Here is a 22,119-nt window from a genome sequence, read left to right as displayed (position 1 = left end):
CTATGAACAAAAATATTTGATCCTTGTTATATGCATATCACCTAACGGCAGCAACAAATACCTAAAAAAAATGCATGTGTTTTTGAATTGTTTGAGAGTTAAAAAATTATGGAAAGAATTTTGTAAATGTTAAGTGCTGAAAGGGTTTACAAAAATGAAACAAATTGTTATGGACATGATGAAATATAGTTTTTATGATGCTAAAATAAAAGAAATGAAGAAAATTGACAGAATAATATTCTTTGTTCCATGGACATTATGGACTGAAAGACTGAATGAAATTAAGTTTAATGGAAAATGGGTGCTGGCAGACATTCTAAAGAAAATACATTTTTGGTTATGGAAAAAATGGTGGGAAGAAATGATCATCAAAATGAAATTAAGTAGTATTTGTATAAAGTGTAAATAACTGTAAATACTGTAAATATGTATATAATTATTATTGTATAAATAAATGATGTTTAATAATAAAAAATGTACTCTTTTTAATTGGTGCCGCAAGATCTTTTACATCCAACTGAGTTACCACCAACTCAAGTAGATGGGATCTCAGTTTAATGTCTCATCTGAAGGATAAGCCCAACCACTAGAGCAGTCCCACAGGAATTGGTGCTGGGGTCTGTCCCTTTTGCCATCAACTTTTCTGACATTAAAGCAAATGTCAAGGGCTGAGGCTGACAAAGTATGCAGATGACTGCAAACTAGCTGTGTTCACTGAATCCCCTACAGACAAAGATGCACTATAAAAGGGCCTGATGTAAACAAAGGATTGATACCACAGCAAATGGAAAAAGTGCATAATAGTACCCTTTGGAAAGATGTCTATGTCTGGAAATGATCACATTGATAATACACCAGTAAAAGTAGAATCAGTGGACAGGGATCTGGGAACGCATGTTGACAGTAAATTGACCTTTGACAACCATGAGTCTACCGTATTGAGGAAATCATTCTATACTACACAACTTATAAGTAAGGATATGGCATCTAAGTCCAACTAGGTCATTGCTCCACTTTTCTTAGCTATCATCAGACCATTCATCGAGTACAATGCACCCTTTGGTATGTACCCGACCAAGCGCTTGCAAAAGCCTGGGAAAACACAGACGTTATTCACAAAAAGAATACAAGTTGTGAACAAGTCCTATGCAGACTATGTCAAAGCCCTATCCATCAACTCAGTTTCCTACAGACTGCTGCTCAGTGATCTATGCCTAGCATACTCTGATCCCACACTGACTGATTTGCTACACATCCACAAAATAAATAAGATTAGAAATACCCATTTTAAGGACCTAAAACCTCATCTGAGATACAGACAGGACATGTTGGAAGGACAAGTATGGATCTCAGACACCCCATTCGCTGTAACAGACTTCCCAATCAAGTTCATCCCTAATCGTATTCAGATGTAACTTTAACCAGTGGATAGGGCATCAGAAATTTAGCCATGGTTTGGCACACATATGCATAGGTTCATTGGTTGGTACTAGGCTATCGGCCCTAGGACGTATATAAGCCTAGCCATAACAATTCCCTGGCTATTTCTTCCCAGAGTGTTTACTTCTCAGTTGCAGTCTGTGAATGCTTGATTTGAATGAACCTAAAGCATAACTGCAAAATTCCTTGGGGTATTGACAGATCAGCAATAGTTTGTTAAATGTGAGGCAAACTTGGCTTGGCTTAAAATGGCTCTTGGACTAATAGCCTAGTAACAGCTATATAAATATATTGAAGGAATTTCATATGAGCAAACAACAGCTAAAATTTCTTTCTCAGAGCATATCTAGTTTATATATTTATAACTGCATTCAAAGCATATGTGACTGGTTTGAACTCCTGTAGCAATACTGATTGTAGTCTACATAGACTCATATCTACTTGCAATGTACATATTTAAAAAACATCATATTTTGTATTTGTGTTTGTCATAAGTTCCGATGTATTATTATTGCCAGTAATCTGCTTGCACAATGTACATTGTTCTTCTACCCGGAATGAAACCCAGTCTCCATCTACAGTCTAAGTATGGCAGAAAAAACATACACCACCACCCCCCCCCCAGGGAAGAAGAAGAAGATAAGGCAGTACCATTCTAACCCCAACTTCCTCTGAAGTGTAAATCATCTCTCTTTGAACCAGAGACACCAGCAGATGGGATCTCTCCCTGTGCGGCAGTATGCTAGCATTTTTACATTCCTTTTTGAGAAAAAAAGAAAGTAGCCTTGCTAAATGTTCTCCTGTCAGAAGAAGACCTCTTTTTTTCTTTTCTCTTGTTTTTTTGTTTTTGATCCTCAGCTAGAACAGGGTGCAGAAATGAGAACTGACTGGTCTGTGCGTTTAAGGAGTACCAGTCTCCAGATCAGCTACAGCTCTGCTGGTACTGCACAGAATTATGGGGAGACTTTTAAGTGTTGCAGATAGCAGTGGGAGGTGTACAAATATAGAGGGAGAAGGTTGGTCACAGACATAACTATCACCCTCTTGAAATAGGCATAAATGTGATTTTGTAATGATAATTCACAAAGGATATGAAATGGTCAGATACAAAGGCAGCAACTTATGAATACTGACTTCAACATATTTATATAAGCTAATAATAAATACAAGAAAAAGGACAGGAAACAGAATGACTCAACACTTCATCCTAAATAAAGAACCATTGTATATGACATTTACACAATGATTACAAATAACATTCTGTAAATCATTTTAAATATCAGCAGGCAATATTTCAAAGTTTTCAATATTGTTAATACTGAGCACAGTAAAAAGTTTGGCATTTATCAAATGCAAAAATAAGTCCCTACAGAATGGGATAATCCACAAACTTGTATTATCACAAAAACCGATTATATACCTAGTGTGTTAGCATATCCTGTTTTCACACTTGACGTGTTCACATGGCTGATGCGATTCTCATATTCAGGTTTCACAAACACTCCAATTTTGATGTTCCATAGAGACTGCGTGGCCAGCTGAAACAGAAATCGCAGTCACAAGTGAACAAGTAAGTAAGCAATCAAAATTCAGTAACCAACTGTATAAAAAGAGAGACCAATAATAATTATTATATGAAGATATGATGAAAATAATAAACATACATCATTAAAATTGCCATTAAAAATTAATCAATGTACAATGTATTTTCAAATTTCAAAATTACAATAATTTTAAATTTTTCTCATATATTCTTTTCAAAGATGTAAACAACCAAATTCAAAATAAGATAAACTATTTACAATATGTGCAATGTGTGTCGGGCTTTCTAACTGTACTTGTCAAAACTATGAAGTAAAGTTTAGAGAAACTGATAAAAATTGTAAATAAATTAGCAATTGGTAAATTAAAAGGAAATATAGATTTATTTATAAAACATAATGTCATAATGCTGGAATTTATTAAAAGTTCGGTTTAATTACACTATCTGATATTTGTGCCAAAAATTTTACATTTGCTAACATCTCCTTCCTTACATTTAATTATGCTAATTTCTTTATCACACAGTAATCCTAATCATGGACATGATAAATAATGACATATCAAACACTAAACCTGACCCAGTTTAGCTTTGTCAAGGGCAGGTCATGCCTACTGAATCTGGTGGATTTCTTTGAGAAAGTCACTAAGGCTATCCATGAGGGTAAAACAGTACATACTGCCTATTTCAACCTGGCTAAGTCTTTTGACACAATTCCTCACTCATGTATTATAAATAAACTCACAAAACTGAGCATAAATCCCTACATCACCCAATGGATAGCCAATTAGCTCGTGTACAGGACATATGTGGTTAAAGTAGGTGAATCCAGATCCAGCAAGAGGCCAGTTACTAATAATGTGCCACAGGGCTCAGTACTGAGACCACTCCTCCTCAGAATATACTTCTCTGAAGTCAAAGCTAATGTGGAAGGCCTATGGATGACAAAGTCTGCCAATGACAGCAAGCTGGGAACAATCACTGAATTCCCCAATGATGTAGATATCCTTCAGAAGGGTCTATATCAGACAAATGGTTGGTGCCAGAATCATGGTCTAAAACTAAATGCAAAAAAATGCATTATTATACCCTTTGGAAAGTCAAATACCCCTGCAAATTACAACATCAATAGCACACCTGTAAGAGAAGTCTTAGTGGTGTGAGATCTAGGTACACAGATAGATAGTTGCCTGAACTTTGGCCACTGTGTGTTGACAGTGGTAAGGAAGTCCTTCTATGTGGCACATTTTATAAGTAAAGGCATGCCATCCAGATCAAAGGAAATGATAGTCTTGCTGAACTCAGCCCTCATTAGACCAATAATCAAGTACAATGTGCCATTTGGAATGTACTTGACTGGGCACGTACAACAGATGGAGTGACCTCAGAGGTTCCTCTCAAAGTAAATACAGGGTGTAAACAACATGCCCTGTGTGGATAGGCTAAAAGACATGTCTCTTTACTCTGTCCTCTACCAGCTATTAATGTTACCAGAGTTCCTGCAACTCTTTTTATAGAGCTTGCACGTGCTAGCCCAACATAAATCATACTGGTATGTTTTAATATTATGGTCTCATGCTCAGATTAAAGTGTTGATAAGTTTGAATTCTTAAAAGGATGCTTTGTATCCTTCTCTACCAGTTTTAGACTACAGCTGTTGATTTCCAGCACGCAGCACCACATTGAGGGATGTAATAACTTTAAGCTTCTCATAGCCCTTAAACCAGAAATTCCAGAAAACTAAATGTGGTACATGAAATAAAGCCAACTGTGAATACCATCATCCTGCAGATGTGGTGTGCAGTGCAAAAATTATACCAGGAAGGGATCACTGTGTAAAACTGTGTAAGTTAAGGAATCAACACCACAAGTTCCAATCCAGACTAAACCATTTTCACACTGTGAATACTCCTGTCCTCATTGCTTCATTCTTACCCACTGCACAAGGGCAGTGACATTAAGACTCTGCCTTTAACAGTGTACCCTGTATACATTTACAAATGTGAAGAGAATGTACAGCGATAGATACCTACACTTCTATAACAGACCGGATAAAATACATAGAATACAATGCAATACCAAAACCCCTGGCTATAACTTCTGCTATTACCATACAGCAAGAATAAACTTTTTGTACCTTTTCCTATTAATATTTGAAATTAAATTCTTAAACTTGAATGTAACAGTTTCAGAAGCTTCAGCTTTAAGCTAATGGTTCTAAAATAAAACATAATTTTTATATATACCATTCTATGACTATACATTAGTACATCTAAACAGTGGGTATGTGAGTAGAGAGTAATTCTTCATGAGTCAGACTTTTCATTAGGCATTTCTCTGTATTTGGGCCTGCCAGTTTCTACCTACCTTGCTTACAGCTTGTGTCATTAATGTTCAGCAAACTGCTTTTACTCACAAATCACTTCTTTGGGAGATGTAGCCATTTATTTTGTGGGCACTTCAATTTTCATCTCTTCTGACAATAAGGTTTACAGTAAGAGAGGCTATGCAATGCACTAAAGGTGATGCTTACATCTTTTTTGTAATCAGAATAAAATATTTAATAATGGGTAAAAGTATTTTTGTCAACTATCTTTTTCATTTGCCATAAAATATGCAGAAATAAAAGATACAAAAATCAAGCTAAATATATGCAAAAAACAAATTGATTATTTTTTTTCAAGCTTGGTGAGCTCAGGTGAATATTAGTGGTACAATATCATAAACAAAAGTGGTTATTAAAGTGTCATAAGAGTAAAAAAAAGTCCTCATACAAAAACAAGTTGCACAGATTATGGATTGAAATATTATCTCGTATTTGATTTATGCTACTATGTTTATCTATGGGTTAAAACATTAACAGCAATAGTTTTGCAGTTACATCTTATCTGCATACACTGGCAAACATATTGGTGCAATTTTGAGAAGATCAAACTTTACTGCATTATACACTGAATAAATAGCAAGTGCAACAAATTGGAAATGTGAGATGTTTTCAGTGTCGTGGCATTAAAATGTCCGTTTCTATATAAGTATACAGAGAGTGTCTGTACGATCCTAAAAACATATGAGATGATGTGATGTCAGACTTTTAAAGTTTTATAGACAGCATACATGTTTATGTGCGGTGGTGCAGCAGTTAGCATTGTCGACTCACAGCAAGAGGTTCTCCTGTTTGATTCTCAGCTGGAGCACCTTCTGTGTGGAGTCTGCATCTCCTCCCCATGGTCGAGTGACGCATAAAGACATGCAGGTAGGTGCGTGCATGAATGAGTGTGTCTTCTTTGAAGGCTGGGTGTCTGGCTGGCAACTCAGCAATGTAAAAATTCACTGCCAATCATTAGCGGACCGGAGTTCCACTCTGGCGACACCTAACCGGGAAAAGCTGAAAGACATTACTATACTGCAGCAGATTCCTGTAGTGATATACACAAAAAAGGGAAAACACCTCTGCTTAAAAGGAGGGTAGGTATAGAATACTCAGTTCACACTGGTTTGGGCATTCCTAATGTGATTGATGTACAAATTCATTACACCATGCATTAATTAAGCTTGCTCTACATGCTGCTTGCTTGAAGTTCATAGGTTCATAGATGCATACTAGGCTAATCATCTGTGAAGACCTACAGAAGCCCAGTCATGCTTTAGAAGTTTCAAACACTAATGTTTTTAGAATTACTGCATCCAGAGTCCCTTGTATCATAAGTACAAGTAACTCAGGGATGCTTATAGAGCTTTAGAATAACACAAAGCCACTTATTCTAGCATCAATGCAGGAAATGTGCCCTAATTTTGGTTTCCATTGGTGGTGTGGAGTGGGTAAACATAGCAGTTTCTAGGGCTGTTCACAGCCTGGAAGGCTGTACAAGTAACTGCTCAGCGCTGTGCATGTGCACTCTATCAACTTTCTAAGTAATACGGACATCTGTCTCTTCATTGTCTATGGCTTTGTCCTGACTGAGTTCTGAGCCATGCCTCTCAACTGTCCATATTTTCATGGAATATCCAGAATTTTTGCTTGAATTTTTGGTCTGTTCCCCGTGAGATGTGTGGTTTTCTAACAGATCACGGGAATTGTATGAGGACTGAAGTCACTAGGCGATGACATGTTTTTGGGTTTCGGACTTCGAATCCTTTAGACAGTGTGTGTTGAAACAAACCCTGTTACTCTAGCATCTTAGCAACTTTCTAAGTTTCTAAGTGCCATATTGAAGTATGTCCTTGTTTTGGGGCCTTTAACATAGAAGGCAGTAGTACTGGTTAAAATCTATTTATAATTCAAACCACTAAAACGCTTTTTATTTTGCACTTTAAATGGGTAAAACTCTACTTATTTAAAATGTTGCTAACAGTAAATGTAACCATTTTTAACTTTATAATTTGTCTTTTCAGCAGTTGTCTATATTTTTTCCTCCATTTTGTTGGACTTTGTTCAGATTTCTTCTTAGAGGTTGAGAGATATGTTTTGACCCTTTGTTTCCTGCGAATCCATGACTATATAAATTAGGGGAATATTTTTTGGAGTTTGGTGCTTCAAGGGAAGCACAAAACAAACCACTATTCATGGTGGTTTTCTGGCAAATTAGTGGCAAATCGTTGAAGATTGAAGGTGCATAGCAATGAAAAACATTTTGTCAAGACTTATTGTGTGGGACTTGCTATGCTATCATCTCTCTGTCACTGGGGGCGGAGTCTAGATAGCATACTGGTAACAGCATCTTTTCAGAGCTCCATAAAACTGTACTAGAAAATAGGGAACAAATTAGCTTCCTCAATTAGAAACAGGAAAACTTCACTGATGAACTTTTAAACTACAACCTTATCAAATTTCAAGAAATTCTGGTGAGTTTTTCCTGTCAAAATAAACTGTAAGAAAATGGCTAACTCAAAGAACTCTCACACAGAAACTACCCTGAAGAAAGAGATTCAAGTGATGTCTTCCACATTACATGAGCTGTCCTTGAAAATGGATAGATTCACAGACAATCTGGAAAATCTAAAGGAAAACTGTCAAAAACACATTGATGTCCTTAAGGAAATATTACTACAACATCAAAATAAAGTCACTGATATGGAAACTTCCCTAACTGACATTGATGGGAGACTCAAAGAAGAGGAAAATCAGCCAGAATTTTTACTACCTCAAAATAATTGGCTAATTAACAAAATAGATGATCTGGAGAATTGGGAGAGGAGAATAAACATAAGAAGCTTTGGTCTTCCAGAGAAAACAGAGGACATCATAACATTTTTAAACTCATGGCTTCCAGAAATACTTGACTTAAAAAAGGGACTTTCAAATGGAATTGAGAGAGCTCATAGATACATTGGAAAACTACAACCTTGTTCCTCGAAAACACCACCAAGAACAATTGTTGTAAAATTACTATCATATCTAGATAAAGAGCTCATATTAAAATCTGCCTGGAGGAAGAGTCCCCTAACATGCAAACAAAGTCAGATAAGATTTGATAATGACTACTCAGCAAGATTGTTAGAACTAAGGAAAAAAAAACACGGCCATTAGAGAAACTTCAATAGTCAGAAAATAGAACCTGATCTCTACCACGATGTGTCCAGATAACCAAATAGTATGCAGCCAATAAACCAGTAAATAAACCAGTAAACGTAGCAGCTGTACAATAAAATAAACTTTTAATTCAGAAAACGAGTGGGTAAATGATAAGCGCTTTCGCGTGGAAACAACCACGCTTCCTCAGATAACAGTTACTCCCACAAACAGAATTTAAATAGTATAACAGTTAGTACCAAGCTTAGTCTAATTAATCATTACAATTAACAATTAAAGGGGAAATTTATAATGGCATTCAAGTTGCTCTTGCTCTAGCAAGATCTGGTAAACATATACATTCTTTGTAGGTACATCATCTACAAAGCTTATAACCACTGTGTGCCTACATGATCATATTCATCTAAAAATTAAAATGTAGAAGTGTATTCATATAAATATAGGCATAAATATGTATAGTTAGAAAAGTTTTTCGGCTACCAGTTGAGAAAATATATAGTAAAAATAGCGCCATATAATTTGTCTCATGACACACAACGTTAAGCGCTTACTTAGCGTACCAAGTTTCTCAGTTGAGCAGCAGAGTCTTTAGAACAACAATGTTAAAATAATATATAGTAATTGATGTTAACAAAATTTTCGGTCCGAAAGTGTATGAAGTGTAAGTAACTTAGTCATCATCAGTTTCAATGAATATCATTAAAAAGGAAAAGACGACTATGTTTACTGGACGTTAGTTTAAACAATGAGGCTATCTGATAAGTACAATAAATACTATGAACTCTGAAAGATGTATATATGAAAGACAATCAAAGCTAGTAACAAATAATTAAAATTGATGCTTAAATTCTACAAGAGATGTTTAATATAAATTATATAGTGTATATAGTTGAGAAATAATCATATACATTATAAGCTAAAATTAGAATAACTCTAAATGTTCAGATTAGAACAATCAAAAGTTAGGGAATAGTATCAACTATTAGGGTGATATTTATAAAATCTATAAACATATTCAGCCATTAAACAAGTCATAAATGAACTGTAAAAAAATATTATAATGACGACTACATTTAATTTTATGGTTACGTGAAAAAGAATAAAAAATATATAAAATATAAATTTGATCAACTATAAATTAAATAATAAATAATCTCTGAGAAGATTTTTAAAATTAATTTAGAGCATCCTGAAAGGTTAAGTCTAATTAAAAATATATATATAAAAATTTTTATTCAAGACTTTTTTAAAAGCCTTTTTTGAGAATTTTTTTATAAATAAACTATTTACTATATATAACAATTTCAGGCTGACTAGGATAAAACTGGAATATGCTGCAACTAGAATAAGACTTGAAAGAATATATCAATAAACTATTAAATGTAAGAGTTAGCTGAGTACTAGGTAGAGTTATATTGTTACAATATCAATACATAAAGAAAAGTATGCTACAACCCATTGAATATAAAAGTGTATATTACACACTTATACTCAAAAACATATAAACAAGTGATAACATTAAGCTACAAACAGGAAATAACTATGGAGAAATCTTAATAAAATCTCATTAACGCTTCCTATTATTTAAAATAGGTTTGATGGATACAGAGGTATTTAAACCTGGGTAATTATGAGCATTAAATTTTAAAATCCATCTCAATTCAGCTAGTGCCAAGTTGTTAGTGTCATCTCCTCCCCTAGGATTTAAAACTAATACTTCTAGCACTCTAAATAAGAAAGTATGGTCTTTTTGCTTTACTATATGCTGGGCTAAAGCATTAGTGTCTGAGCCTTTCCTAATTTCATACAGGTGGTATGAAATGACAAATGCTTTGTGATCAGGAAATGAGGTCATTCGGATTGCACCAGGGGAGGGGCACAATTTGAATTTGAAATTGCCTTTATAACACAGGCTGGTTTCTTGTGTAGAACCATTTGTCTGAAGAAGTCTTTGTATGGTGAAAGGACGAAAAGCAGTATTTTTGTACCGTGTTGCTTAATGTTTTAATAAACTTCTGGCCCTGTTTGGTCCAGTTTGGTTTTAGTTCTACCTTTTGTCCACTATTTACATTTGGATGCTTGAACATGGCAACTGTTTGGATAACCTTTGAATAAGAAAGGATTGACTTATTCCAGAGCTGCATAGCGGGATTTACCATTTTTCACCAGTGTGCGTCAACTTACCAGCACCATCCTGAATTGGAGAACTTTATACTCAGGATAATATTCAGAGAATATTAAAACTTATATATTTCTTAAACAGAGCCAATCGGGAAGCCCTAATAGCAGCATTGAACATAGAAAAAGCATTTGACTCCCTTAGGTGGGAATTTCTTTTGAAGGCCCTAGAATTATTTAATTTTCCACTTAATTTTATTTTGCTAGTAAAAACCATTTATAAAGATAATCTTGCATATGTAAAACTTGGACCTTTCACTTCGGAAGCCATTGAAATATCTAGAGGCCCAAAGCAGGGATGTCTGATGTCTCCTATCCTATTTGCTCTGTCAATAGAATTATTTACATAATCAATATGTAACAATCTCAAAATAAATTGCATTGACGTATATAGACAACTTAACTCAAAAATTATGCTATTTGCTGACAATATGCTACTCACACTGTTTCAGAGGAGTCTTCACAAGAGCTAGATAAACAAGTAGCTAGATTCTATCTCATCTCTGGACTTTGTTTTAACAAAATAAAAAAGAGATTCCTTATTAAATACAAATCATATAATAGGTAAACAAGTTTCCACAATAAAATATTTAGGAGTAATACTAAGTACCAATATGGAATCAATATTAGCCTTAAATTATAATAATATAATAAATAATATAAAAATACTAACAACAAAGTGGAATAAAATATATTTGAAATTTGAAGACAGACTGCAAATTATAAAAATATTACTTCCAAAAATAAATTACATTGCACAAGCCATTCCTATGATACCAAGCAGAAAATATTTAAAAGAAGTGAATAAAATCCTTCTGAATTTCCTTTGGTATCCAAAAAGAAATAGGACAGCTTACTCAAATCACATCAGTCCTTGAGAAATGGGAGGAATCAACTTTCCAGACATAGAGGCATATATAAAAGCTTCTATTTTTAGAGTTATCATTAATTGGTTTGATAATAATTATGCTTCAATTTGGAAAACTTTACCTACTGTTATTCTCCTAAATGAAAATAAAATAACTAAAAATCTCATCTCAAATGAACAAAATAATATATTGTGGCATGGTTTAATGATCAACATTCAATACAATATACCAAAACCAACTCATTTAAACTACATAAATAACATATATATTTTTATTTAGAAGATTTATTTATTCCAACACAGACTTTAAGATATGATTAGATTTATTAATACCCTTCAGTTCTACAAAAAACTTCTTTAATAAAATTCATAAAAATACTTTAACAAATTGGAAGATGAAAAATTTTATTTGTTGGCAACATGGTATAAAAAATCAAAAAGTTTTAGACATTCAACAAATCCAAAATACATTTAATGTATGAAATGCTGATTGGTTGGTACTCCAAAGCATATTATCACATGCTCAAGATTTAAATAGAATCATTATTAATTGGTCTTATAAGACTAGCCCTAAATTCATAAATCTTATGTTTAAAGTCATATATAACAATTATAACTGGACAAACTTGACTTCAAAAATATACAAAATTTTAATGAGTTATAAAACCAACCCTAGTCTAAAATTTTATTTTGAGAAAGTAGCACTATTCTCCATTGTATTTGGCAGCAGTGGGCGGAAAGAAGGATTTGACAGAGCATTGCAAGGTATGCTTGCGGGTTGGGGATGTGTGAGGACATGGGTTCCACTGTGTGAGCAGATTATGGAAGGTTCTGAGATTGCTAGTGTTTGCAGTCCATGGCTTGTGTAACTTACCAGATGTGAAGGGAAAAAAAAAATCAAGGGGTGAGGGTAAGGGCAGATTAGGGATGTCATGGAGTTTTTGAGCTCCTGAATTGTGCATATTTTTGGGAAGGTATGTTTTTGCTCATTGGTATGCAGATTGAGGGTCATTTGGAGAAGGGATGTACCAGATGGAAGTATATTACAGTTTGGAGTTAGTTTCAGTTTGTATGGTATTAAAGGTTTAGTAGGAAAAGTTGTGGGGAGAATGGTTAATTTTCATGGGGACAGTAGGGCAGTGATATGAATCCTGGTGCTGACAGGGTATGTGACTTTACTAAATCCTGGATGGTGGCTCACATATTTGAAGGGTTGAGGTAGGTTTGACAGAGTGAAGACCGACAGACTATGGCTATTGACAAGCCATTTTTTATTGACAATATAAGTTTTGTTGTGAGGGTTGGCATTGGTAAATTGAAGTTCATTGGGTTATAATCTGGGGGCGTATTGGATTTATAGAGTATTAAATTTATTAAGAGGGTGATGATTTGGTCAGTAAATGCTATGTTAGTCATTGGATGTTTCTGATTTATATTAGATAGTGATGGCTGTATTACTATTAAGTTGATCTGTTGGAAAGGAAATCTCATTTTGGTCATTATTATAACCTTTGTGCAGTAAAAGGATGCTGCAGTTAGCCAGGCTGGATGCAGTTGAGCTTGTTTTGTTTTGGATGGCTAGGGCTTTTTAGTGTTTTGGTGGTACATTTGGCAGGTAGTCCCTTGGTAATAATTACAAAGCTACCATTGGCAGTTAAGATAAGTGAGGATATGTTTGATGTACAGAGGTTTTACAAGTGTATGGGTATTACTCTGGCGCTGGAGAGGGATCATTGGTTTAATTTCAGCTGTCTAGGCAACTGTTTGCTTTGGGTATTTATATGATTGGGATTTGGGATATTAATGGCAGGTTTTCTTCAGAGGGGATGGAGTACACCGAATTATATTTGGCTTCAACCTTTTTAATGTATGGTTAGGTTTATTTTGGGAAGTTTGGGTATGAAGGAAAGGGAATAGCCTGGTCATGCTGGTGGGCAGACAAAAGAGGCAGTCTTGTCCCTCTTCTGCTCCCCCTCTGGTGTTGGATGTTCATTTCAAGGAGTTAGGAAATTAAAGTGAGCAGTTAGACACTGCTTGATAAGTAAAAGTAAGTGAGTGGATCCAGGACGCTGCTTACTTGGCCGGATGTTTAATTCAATAAGTGGTAAATGAAAGTGAGTGATGGGATGATGCTTGGTAAGCAAAATAAGCAAGTGAGGTTAAGGATGCTGCTTACTTGCTCAGGGTGAGCGAGGTCATACTGCCCTAATTAACAGTCATATGTATGTTTATACTGTGATTAGTAAACTGGTAAAAGTTATGTTTATGGAAGTTTAATAAAGGTCATCAAATGTCATTTGGTGTATGCATATTTATTGAAGGGGACCAGGACAAATGAGGTCTGGCAACAAACCAGTTTCTCCAGGGACATCTTTAAAGGGGGGGGGGGGGTTAGGTAGAAATGGTAATGGGATTAACAGGGTAGGGGAAAAAAGCTATTTGGGGGGGGGGGTTGAAAGGATTAAATGGTAAAGTAGAGAGATTGGGAGAAAATGAGGTAAGTGTAGGGATGGGGCTTAATGGGTTTTTATGCTAGTGTAACTGGGTAAAGAATCACATTTTTGCATGAACTTGCTACCCACCCTCCCTTCCTGGTTTGGAAACATTGGGGATTGTGTGGTTATTTTATAAGTGTGGGTAGGAAGAGAAGAGGGGCAGGCTTGTCCCTCTTCTGTCCCCCCTCTGGTGTTGGATATTCATTTCAAGGAGTTGAGAAATGAAAGTAAGAAGCTGGGCATTGCTTGATAAGTAAAAGTAAGCAAGTGGAGTAAGGATGCTGCCTATTTGGTTGGATGTTGAATTCAATAAGTGGGAAATGAAAGTGAGCAATGGGATGCTGCTTGATAAGTATAAGTGAGACAGGGTAAGGACGCTTCTTATTTGGTCAGGGTGAGCTAAGTCACGCTGCCCTAGTTAACAGTTATATGGATGTTTATGCTGTGATTAATAAACTGGTCAAAGTTTTCTTTATGGAAGTTTAATAAAGGTCATCAAATGTCATTTGGTGTGATGTGTGTTTACTGAAAGAGACCAGGACAATTAAACTTATAAACCTCTCAATAAGATGCAACTTTTGACAGTAATACTGCACCAATTTTCTTCACCTTCCTCTGAAAACTCAGATATTTCTCATTAAAATATATACATTTTTTTTTTATTTTCAGTCCACCTAGGATGCTTTACCTATAGTTTATTCAACTTTCCAGCTATCACATTATGTTGATACATTTCTCATCGGTGCTCCCAGTAATAAAAAGTACATGCGATTTGGCATTGGGTTTCCTTTTTACATGTTTCCTGATGAAACAGCCTCCTCAGCAGTGGTAATACAGTATTCATTTGTTCTTATATTACTTCAAGCTGATCTGGTGTAACAAGGGAGCTTGTAAACCCCAGTCACAGAATGACAACTTGTAAACTGTGATACTTTGTTAGTACCAAATAATTAGGTTGATACATTAATAAGCATGCCTTTTATAAACTTTCAATACTTAATGATGTCAAAGTAAGTTTGTAAAAGTATGTTTGTTAATGTACCAATCTAATAGCTCATTGTTAAATTAAAAAAAAAAAACAGCACAATTTGTGAGTTTATATACTGTCATTATGTGATCATAATAATTTATGGACAAAACAAACTAATGACAGCTTTTACACTGTCAAACTCTTTTTTAAGGGTTGCATATCCAAATTGGTGCCCCATGCAGGTTGTCACCTAGGGCAGGCACCCTGTATTTCTTATGGCTCAGAACTGATCCACACTAATTCCTTACATTCCTTTAGTGTCATGTCTTACTTGAATTGTGTCAGAATGGAGACAACATAGTTTAGTTTCTTTGTAGTGTTCCATCTAGAGGTTTGATCACCATGACTGCAAACCGTGGCACAATTCTGTAAAAAAACATATGTTGATGTTCTCTTCTGCATTGTAATATACACAGCTGTGTCTTTCAAAGTGAAAGCTCATCAGATCTCCTACTCTAACAACTTATCTTCAGGTTCTGAGCCCACAGCTGTTAAAGTGTCTTCTTAAGCATATATTTTATCAGGTTCATCACAATACATCTTCCTCAGTCACTGTGCCTACATCTAGGTATTGATCAATGTAGTCACCAATGCATCTGCAGCCTTATCAGTCCCACAATTCATTTTAAAATGACAGTTATCATGAAAATGCCACTGAAAAAAATGAAACAATATGTATAAAAAAGTCCTCTACACCGTCTGTTTTTATGTGTTGTCAAAAAATGCACAAATCCCTTAATTATCATTCTGCCTGCCCCATAAAATGCACCATTAAAAATTGTATTGCTTTTTGGCCTTCTGGCTAAAATCAAGTGTAGTGTGTAGTGTAGTGTAGCTGTCACATTGCAACATTTCAAGGCAGTCTTGGACTTTCTGCTTTCATATTTTAAACGTTACACATTTTTAGAGGAAATTAGCAGTGTCAACTGGTGACCTTAAAGTAAGGGATCTAAATGAAGCAACTGAATGGATGGGGCTAACTACAATGGGGTGAGGCAATATTATAGCAGATCAGTGACAATTACCTTTGATAAAACAGCAGACAGGGTCACTCACTCTCATCCACAGACTACCTCATTATAGCCACTTTACAAGTATATGCACCTCAGACATCTGACTCCAATCAACAGGGCTAGCCAAAGGTGAAATGGAGCCCTAAACAAAGACTTCCTTGCTGCTCATTCCTCTCCTGTGCACCTCCCCAGTACTCCTCCACTGTTTCCACCCTTCCTAGCCATAAGATCGTTGATGCTCTGAGGTGTATATTAGAGCTTTCTTTTTACAACCTTTTAATCTGTGATGGCTTGAACAAAAAAAACACAAGTAAGGAAACAAATTCAGTCTTATATTATTTTTTCACATAAAATAACGTATGCCTAAAGCTTAATGTTCAGAAATAACAAAACAGTACTTCTCCAATAAGATGAGATGACAAATGCTTGCATATGTAAATCCTAGTTGGGAGTAGTGTATGCTTTCCTATTCCTCCATGATGGTTACTTTCTGTGTCCCCTTTTGGTGTTAGATTGGGATGAAAATAAAGCACAAATGGCCAGAAACATATATTATACAGCTGATGTTCTGGGTGGAGAAACCAAAGTGAATGGAGAAAACCTACAAAAAAGATAGGTCCTGGGATTCATCAATGCCTACACTAAGTGTACACCATTCTGAGTGAACAGACAACACAAGCTTAACTCACTTGTTCGTCCTCCTAATTTTACTTTTCCTACTGGTTTTCTTGCAGCCTTAAATACTGAGGGGGATTCATAAAGGTTATCACAAACATAGACTACATGCACACTTAGTGTAATCTTTCTGAATGACCAGAAACCACAAAAAATGTGGAAGGGATGTTCTTGAATACAGATTGTGCACACTTAGTGTAGACATTAATGAATCTGGCTAAGGGAAGTACATGCAAACTCTACACAAAGTAATCACAGCCAAAAATAAGCAAAAAAAAACAAGCACCGTTAGACAACAACACTCAATGTGACACTCAACCAATGATCATTTGCTCATACACACATACTGCTTTCATTACCACAGACACCCATTACTGAGCACAATGCTGATGTTTGGCTGTGACGGAAAGTAAAAAAAAAAAAATGATGGTCAACTTACCACTTCCAGATACACATCCCCCACCACCACCACAGATGCACAGAGTTATTTTGACAACATCATTCCCTATACTCCTCAGTTACAGCCACTTTATTCATAGATTCATAGGTAGGTACTAGGCTATCGGCCCAAAGGCCTACTTAAGCCTAGCCAACAAGGTTCCATGGCGTATGCCTCCCTAGAAAGTTATTTTCCTGTGCCACTGTTGAGCAGAGACATAGAAGTGATCCCCGGTGTGTATTCCCTATTTCACATCCACTCATCAAGATTCTTCTTGAAGTGTGCTAATGAAGAACTTTGCTTGACATATATGGGTAGCTTGTTCCAGAATATAGGAAGTCTCTGGGACAGGAATCTATCCCTCCAGCGTGTCCTGTTTATTGTGGTGACAAGGTTTAGGTCCCTAGAGCATGTAGCTCAGAGGGATTGGGATTTCTTTAGGTGTAGCATGTCCAACAGCTCTGGGTTTGACATAGCTTTATATGTTAGGCAGAGATCACCTTGGAGTAGGCGATATGCTACGGAGTAAAGCTGGAGTTTTTTGAGGTGGTCAGTGTAGGGCATTTGTTTGAGGCCAGTAATCCTCTTTTTGAGATAATTCTGTGGCCTTTCCAGCTGCTGCAGATGTCTTGTGAGGTACATTCCAAAAGGGGCGTTGTACTCTATATTGAGTCTAATGCGTGTCGAATAGAGGGGAACAATGACCTCTTTTTTCCTGGATGAAAACCCTTTTATGATGAGGTGTGCCATGTAGAAGGACTTCCTGACTACTGTGGCGATGTGACTATCAAAGGAGAGACTACAGTCCACCTGGGTCCCAAGGTCTCTTATCACGCATTCAGTGTTAAGCAGATTGCTGCCTAGGTGGTAGTTCATGGGTACAGAGTTTTTACCAAAGGGGATGACATTGCACTTTTTGGCACTGAGCTTGAGGCCATGGCTCTGACACCAGGCATCTGTCTCAGTGAGACCCTTCTGTAGGATGTCCACATCATTTGGGGACTTGACTATGACTTCTAGTTTGCAGTCATCTGTGAACTTCATTAGCCAGAGGCCTTCTGTGTTAGCCTGTACTTCAGAGAAGTAGATATCAAACAGGAGAGGTCCCAGGACGGAACTCTGTGGTACTCCACTTGTTACTGCTTTGAGGTCAGATTTGGAGTCTGCAACTTTTACAGTGTGGGTTCTGTCAGTGAGCCAGTTGGCAACCTATCTTGTGACGTAGGGATTTATACCTAGTTTAGTGAGTTTAGCTATAATTTAGCTATAATTCCAGATTGGGGGATGGTATCGAAAGCCTTGGCGAGGTCAAGATAGGCTGTGTGAACCACGTTACCCTTATCCACGGCTTTGGTGACTGCCTCAAAGAAGTCGATCAGGTTCAGGAGGCATGATCTGCCTTTCACAAACCTGAACAGGGTGGGATCCAGAGTTTGGAGGTTTCCAATGTCTTTGTTTATGAGTTCCATGATGATATGTTCCATGGCCTTGCAGACCAGGCTCGACAGGCTAATAGGTCGATAGTTCCCGGGATCTGTGGTGGCTCCCCCTTTGTGGAGTGGGATAACTGTTGCTGTGCACCTTTTGGTGGGCACAAAGCCTGATGCGAGGCTATTATTGAACATGAGGCTTAAGTGGGGAGCCAGTTAGTTCTGAAGTTCATGTAAAACGCAGCCTGGGATGTTGTCCATTCCCATGGATGCTGTGTTTTTGGCTTTAGAGAGTGCAGCATTTACCTGCATAGTTGTGATTGCAGGGACTCTGCATTCTTCCTGTATAGATATGGACCCTTTAAGGGGTGAGAGATGGGTAAAGTTAGCACTGAACCTATCTGCCAGGATGTTGGCAATATCAGTTGGTTCAGTAATTTTCGTGTCTTTGTGCTGTAACTCAAAGCAGATCTGTATGTTGCCATCTAGATTTTTGACATAGCTATAGAATGCTTTGTGGTTGCCCTTGGATTTAGTGGTGATTTTGTTTTTGTAGCTATCTTTGGAGGATCTTATACGGGATCTCAGCTTCTTAATGAGGCTGACCAGGGAGTTCCTCCACTCATGGGATTTTACTCTCTTTTGCAACAGTTTCTTCCTTCTGTTGTACAGTTTGTTTATGGCAGGGGACCACCAGATTGGCTTCCTTTTTTTGGAGGATAGCATCTTGGTTATGTTTGGGATAGCACGATCCATGCACTCGTATAAGTGCTTATAGAGTGCATTTGTGTAGGATTCAGCAGTTGTAATTGTATTGTCCACCTGCATGGGTGCCATGAAGTTCACCACTTCTGTCTTAAGAAGCATGAAGTTGGCTTTGGAGAATTTTTTTACTGTGGTCTCCTTAATGCGGCGTGGGGGCGGGATGTGGATATCAAAGGTGATAAGCTTATGGTCAGATCGGACCAACGAGGAGTTGACTTCAGGTGTGGAACACTGGTCACTCATGTTGGTATTGACTAGGTCTAGGATATTGTTGTCCCTGGTGGGGTGTGGATAAGTTGATCTAGGGCATTGGAGTTTATGAATTCCAGAAAGCGTTAAGCTAAGGAGTTGGTACATGAGTAGTTTTCCCAGTTAATGGTGGAGTAGTTGAAGTCACCCATTATTAGGGTGTTTGGTTGAACCCTAATATTTTCCAGTACATCAAGAAAAGAGGAGTGGGAATCCTGGGGCATGGTGGGAGATCTGTAGCAAGCTACAATTTGGATTGCAGTTTTGCCCAGAGTTAGTTGCACTTGGATAACCTCGGATGCATTATGCTCAGCAACTAGCCTGGAGGTGTGGATATCCTTAATGAATATGAACACACCTCCGCCTTTGGTGTTTCAGTCCAGGTTACATGGCCAAAAAGTGTGGTATGAGTTATAGCCTGGTAGTGCAGGGGTGCTCTCTGGAGCCTTGAACCAGGTCTCAGTCACTGCACAGATATCGATGTTCTCCATTTTAAGGAGTGCCTCGAGTGAGTGCATTTTGAGATTTAGACTTCTAGCATTGAGTAGCATTATCCTCAGTTTTTGCTTGCCTGTCCCTGTTATGGTGGTGAATTTGTTATTTGAACCCTGCCTAAAAAAGGCACTATAGGGACAGCAAGAGCCTTAGCCAGTATCCAGAATCCCAGGGGTGACAGGTGCAGGCCATCTGTGGCAGAGCATCATGGTCTGTCGACCATGTCATCCCAAGCAGACAGACACTGGATCCCCTTAGACTGACACCAGAAGCTTAGCCAATTGTTGAAGTCAATCATTTTGTCCTTGTACTGCGGTATCATTCTGAGCGATGGCAGAATGCTACTCAGGGCTAGGGTCATACCTGCCTGTCCTACAAGATCGGCGAGCTCTTCCATGTCTCTTTTCATGTAGTCCAGGGAGGTATGTCTCAGGTCATTCACACCAACATGGACAATGACAGAGTCATATTTGTACTTGTTGTGGAGTGACCTGAGTGCATTGGTTATGTGGCGGATCCTGGCACCCGACAGACAGCTGAGAGTAACCTTCTCCTTGTTTAGCCTGGTGAGTGGGACATCAGTGTGCCTGACTATAGAGTCACGTATAACTAGTGTGTTGGATACATTGTTTTGCCTTATTGGCTGTGGTTGAGTGACACACTGAGTCTGTGGGCTATGTGTTATTTGGGTTGTGTTGGGGAATGGAGGTTGCTTGCGTTTCTGCTTTTGAGGTCTCTGTTGCTTAGACAGATTATTATTGAGAGCCTCTGCAAATGTTTTTGTGTTACTATGTGTGGATTTTGGTGGTGTAGATTTAGTGAGACTATATGATGAGTGTGGTGTGGTGCTAATGATGACCTTCTCCTCATGACTGTCAAGTTCAGTCTTGTTTGGAGAGAGCTTTACCTACAGTTTGGCTAGATAAGTGCATCTCTCACAGGTTGTAGTGTTGGGTGGTAGGAGGAGAGGATTGTCCAGATTCATCAGATAGACAGGAGAGAACACTGGAAGCTGACCCTTGGACATGCCTGAATAAAAAACTATTTTCCTCTAGATAAGTGAGGAAAGTGAGTACAAGAGCTGTTTTTCTCTAAGCAAGTGAGAAAAATAAGTACAAAAACTGTTTTCCTCTAGGTAATGAGGAAGACTGAGTGCTATAGTAATTAGTTGCTTATTTAGTGCTTACAAGTTCTGAACAAGTGCTGAGCATGAATAAGCAAGTTTAAGTGCTAAAACTAAGAATCTGTATCTGCACTAGACAAGTTACAGGACAGAAACAAGTGCAAATGCAGGCTTTCAAATCAGAAAGTTGAGAAAGATGGAAGATTGCCCAAACGGCCAATAACTACAATTTCTGGGACAGAACCACTCCTTATGTGGTAGACAGGTTATCTAGTGCTTACCACTCCCACTAATAAACTAGAAGGCTTCCCTCCAACACAGAAAGGCTTGGGGGGCTCAAAAGTTTACATATAGTCTTGGATACAGCAAATCTGTATCTGGAACACTAGTTATAGGAAAGATACGAAACAGGCTTACAGTTTTTTTTTTTTTTTTTTTTACAGAAAAGCAGCAAAAGCAGTAGTAAAAACAATTCACATGCAGTGCAAGCTAGCACACTTGAGTATGTAGCAATATTAGACCAAACACAGTTTAAAAAATGCAATTAAATTAAAAAGGACTAAAAGCAAGTGCAGAAAGAGTTTATTAGGTAGAATGTGGTAAAGAGATGGGAGTGTCCCAGATCAAATCTACAGTGGGACAGGCAACTGCAAAAGCCACCAAATTTAAACTACAAGCCAGAAATAGGGAGGGGGATGGAACAAAACAGTTTCAACAGAGATGTAAGCAACAACTAACAGTACAAACCTTAAAACCAAAAAATATACTCAGCTCTTTATATTTGCAGATCAGTCTCTCAGAGTAAGTAAAATTTCAACAGAGATCTAAGCAACAATTAACAAACTCTAC

At 37.2% G+C, this 22,119-nt stretch overlaps 1 protein-coding gene across 1 annotated transcript in view; it reads right to left on the bottom strand.

Moving 5' to 3' along the window:
- The window catches only part of LOC122789860 (phosphatidylinositol 3,4,5-trisphosphate 5-phosphatase 2A-like), a 1,099,782-nt gene that overhangs the window by 349,468 nt on the left and 728,195 nt on the right, over positions 1-22,119 (bottom strand). The window contains exon 13 of the mRNA XM_044057294.1: positions 2,861-2,978. Within this exon, the coding sequence (XP_043913229.1) occupies positions 2,861-2,978 (118 nt within the window). The remainder of the gene's footprint in view (positions 1-2,860; positions 2,979-22,119) is intronic.

This window comes from Protopterus annectens, chromosome 15.part0, assembly GCF_019279795.1.
Source record: "Protopterus annectens isolate FY-2018-M chromosome 15.part0, PAN1.0, whole genome shotgun sequence".
In the NCBI taxonomy this organism is placed as follows: Eukaryota; Metazoa; Chordata; order Ceratodontiformes; family Protopteridae; genus Protopterus; species Protopterus annectens.
Note: the sequence above shows the minus strand (reverse complement) of the source record. Positions and strands in the feature narration are given on the sequence as shown.